The sequence below is a fragment of the Priapulus caudatus genome, unplaced genomic scaffold (genome assembly GCF_000485595.1).
Source record: "Priapulus caudatus unplaced genomic scaffold, Priapulus_caudatus-5.0.1 Scaffold19, whole genome shotgun sequence".
Classification (NCBI taxonomy): Eukaryota; Metazoa; Priapulida; class Priapulimorpha; order Priapulimorphida; family Priapulidae; genus Priapulus; species Priapulus caudatus.
Genome location: NW_014577080.1, coordinates 144,830 through 147,249, shown reverse-complemented (window position 1 = coordinate 147,249; position 2,420 = coordinate 144,830). Strand labels below are relative to the sequence as shown.

Genomic DNA, 2,420 nt, shown 5'->3' with positions numbered 1-2,420 from the left:
GTTAGGTCCCAACTCTTTGCTGTTTCTGAAAAATAGGAAAAAGCATGTTTTTGTATGAATTCACAATTTTTGCCATCAATTAATTAGCGATAAATTTGTAAAAAAAAATTTCGTTGAGAGCGTAGAGAGACATCTCTCGTATGTAATGGATATGAGTTTGATTGAACTTAATGAGTAGTTAGGTTGTCCGTAACCCTAACAGTATCCTTAAGCGCGTTCCCAACTAATTCTGCCGGGTGATGTGAGCTTTTCGGAACAATTTGGTCGGTTTAACCACTTTTAGCGTTTCAATAATGAACCAGAAGACAGCTCATTCCCCAGCCATCTACTAGGCACGTAAATACCGAGTTCACGCATGCGCTGTGTCTCTCAAATTAAAAATATTTACAGAGTAGTAATTTTGCACGCTAACCATAGAGCACGTTTATATGAGCAACTTTCCCTGTAGAGTTCTAGCTACAGTACAAAATTAATTAGAAGCTAATTCATAGGAAATGTTTTAACTGCTGTATCCAATCACTTAATTAGAATTGGTCCCTATAGCGAATATTTCATTAAAATAAAGATGTCGCTATAAAAATGCAAATAACGGACACAGTACAATAAAACTACCCCAACAAATGATGTCACAATAATTAATTACAATAACAAAAAATTATCATATCGTTTGCTAATTAATCAGTTCTAGCACCTTAATTTACATAGATTAATACAATATTATTTGCAAAACCGCCAATTCACGCCATTGCGCCATTGTGCCAAAAAACGCCATTGCAAAACCATGACGTCACTTTAGGATCAACCACTTTTTACCAATACTACAGTTACAATGTCAACGAAAATATAAGCATTTTTGGAAAATATGGAGTATTATAATACTGTTATAGGTTGGTCGCTGTTTAATTTAATATTGCTGCATTATATTTCACCTTTAACAGTTCTGCCTAGAGGCCTATACCTGACGTCCCAAATAATTTATAATAATTATAACGCACAATTACATACATAATTCACTTACGCGCCAACTACTATAATGCCCCTCCCTGTTCCCCCCCAATATCCATCAGCGCCCTAATTCGCATACAAATTCTTTAATTACAAATTATGACGCTACTTTCCTATCGCAGTGTACAGCATGCATACGGTACAAACACCTAAACTGAGAGAGAGAGAGAGAGAGAGAGAGAGAGAGAGCCGATCCTGCTCGCCGTGCTGCGCGCCGTGATGTGCTGTGCCGATCTTACATGCTACTGGTGGCAACAGTAACATCGCTGCTACTGCATGCTGCTGATTGTTACGGCTCTGTTTCTGTCTTCGGCAGGTACCTTACCCGAACCGCAGCCACAGAATGGATGTGGTGGTATGTTGACGGGCGTGGGCGGTGTCATCGAATCGCCCGGTTTTCCAAACAAGTACGAGAACGACACAAATTGCGAGTGGCTGATCAGAGTGCATTACACCAAGCATATATTCATCAAGATTCTAGAGCTGCAATTAGAAGGAGGTCTAGGTGAGCGCCATGTATAATAGCTAGAACATTGCTATTCGCGTTGGTATTTTTATCAGTTACTAAGGAGAGGTAAAGAGAGGTAGAGTAAAAGAGAGGTAGAGTAAAAGGTATAGGGGACCGTCGTCATAAATGTTTTAGTCTTAACATTAGTCATTAGTCATTTAGCATTATGTCCGGAGATAGCTTTACGATGTTTCCAACAACGGTCCTTACTGCTCCAAGTTTTACTACGTTTACATAATACCAGAACATACACGCTTTTCATGCGCCCTGTTGATATGAGACCTAGAGTTTTTGTTAGTGGTTATAATGTCAGTGATATGTCAGTGATATGTAAACACATTGCTGGTTCCATTCGTTTCGAAAAATTTATGGGATTTGAAGAAACATACTTTCAGAATTCACGGAATCATCAATATATTCTTGTGAGGACTTGAATACAGTAGACGCTATACTCACTCCTCCACCCGAGAGCTTTACTGTTAATATGAGAATCGTTCCCGAGGGTGAAGCTATATAATGTAACATAAATTATTTCCTAGCGTGGTGGTTCCAGTAAGTTCATTCCTTCGTAGAGTAATAGAAAAACGGCAATTCTTTTCTATCGTAGTTTTCACTCTGAAAATAAATGGCTACTGCCACTGCTGCTGGTGGTGGTGGTGTTCCCGGTTGTGGCTGTGGTGGCGGTGGCGGGGGTGGTGGCGATGGTGGTGGTGGTGGTGGTGGCGGTGGCGGTGGCGGTGGCGGCGGCGGTGGTGGTGGCGGTGGTGATGGTGTTGTCGATGGCGGTGGCGGTGGCGATGGCGGTGGCGGTGACGGTAGCGGTATCTATATATCTATCTATCGATCTATCTATCTATTTATCTATCTATCTATCTATCTATCTATCTATCTATCTATCGATCGATCT

The 2,420-nt window shown here is 40.7% G+C and overlaps 1 protein-coding gene across 1 annotated transcript in view; it reads left to right on the top strand.

Annotated features, from left to right (window-relative positions):
* The first annotated feature begins 862 nt into the window (after positions 1–862).
* LOC106811372 overlaps positions 863–2,420 on the top strand; it is a 9,834-nt gene continuing 8,276 nt past the window's right edge. Inside the window, exons 1-2 of the mRNA XM_014814962.1 lie at positions 863–887; positions 1,322–1,510. Of these exons, the coding sequence (XP_014670448.1) occupies positions 863–887; positions 1,322–1,510 (214 nt within the window). The remainder of the gene's footprint in view (positions 888–1,321; positions 1,511–2,420) is intronic.